Below are 544 nucleotides of genomic sequence, written 5' to 3' on the forward strand. Positions count from 1 at the left end.
GCATCCACACATTAGTGCTGTTACTATGACAACCAATATGAATGTGAAATATTTATGGGTAGTTGACAAATATACCGTAAATGTGTGTGGCGTGACAGCAAAAATTTTGGAAAAAAACTTTAGAATTATGATCCATTGTTGAATGCATATACTGTACGTAACTTTTTAATTAGAGCAAATTTCGAAGTTCTGTTAAGATGATGTTGCCAATAATTTTTATTTTTTTTGCAGGTGTTTTCTAGAAAGTTGGAAGAGATTGGCCGAGTTCTGTTCATCATCTCGCTTACCCAGCGTATGCCTGCCATGCACAAACAATCCCATGTCTCCATGCTTCAGGAAGACCTTCTGCGACTGCCATCATTTCCTCGCTCTGCCATTGATGCTGAGTTTACACTTTTCAATGAGCCTCTAGGTGAGCGAGAAAAACAATTTGATCCTTTTTAAAATAGATAATAGTCTTGACTAAATGTCTAACCATTTAACAAGTGGTTTCAGATTACCAAAAGTTGTGTATGGAGTTCGGAGTTCAGATGATTTCATCCAT

The 544-nt window shown here is 36.8% G+C and overlaps 1 protein-coding gene across 1 annotated transcript in view; it reads left to right on the forward strand.

Moving 5' to 3' along the window:
- Positions 1-231: 231 nt before the first annotated feature.
- LOC107579008 (protein unc-80 homolog) overlaps positions 232-544 on the forward strand; it is a gene marked incomplete at both ends in the record, with an annotated part of 5,142 nt that continues 4,829 nt past the window's right edge. The window contains one exon of the mRNA XM_016264901.1: positions 232-412. Coding sequence (XP_016120387.1) covers positions 232-412 — 181 coding nt within the window. The remainder of the gene's footprint in view (positions 413-544) is intronic.

The sequence above is a fragment of the Sinocyclocheilus grahami genome, unplaced genomic scaffold (genome assembly GCF_001515645.1).
Source record: "Sinocyclocheilus grahami isolate Dianchi unplaced genomic scaffold, SAMN03320097.WGS_v1.1 scaffold13478.1, whole genome shotgun sequence".
Lineage (NCBI taxonomy): Eukaryota > Metazoa > Chordata > Actinopteri > Cypriniformes > Cyprinidae > Sinocyclocheilus > Sinocyclocheilus grahami.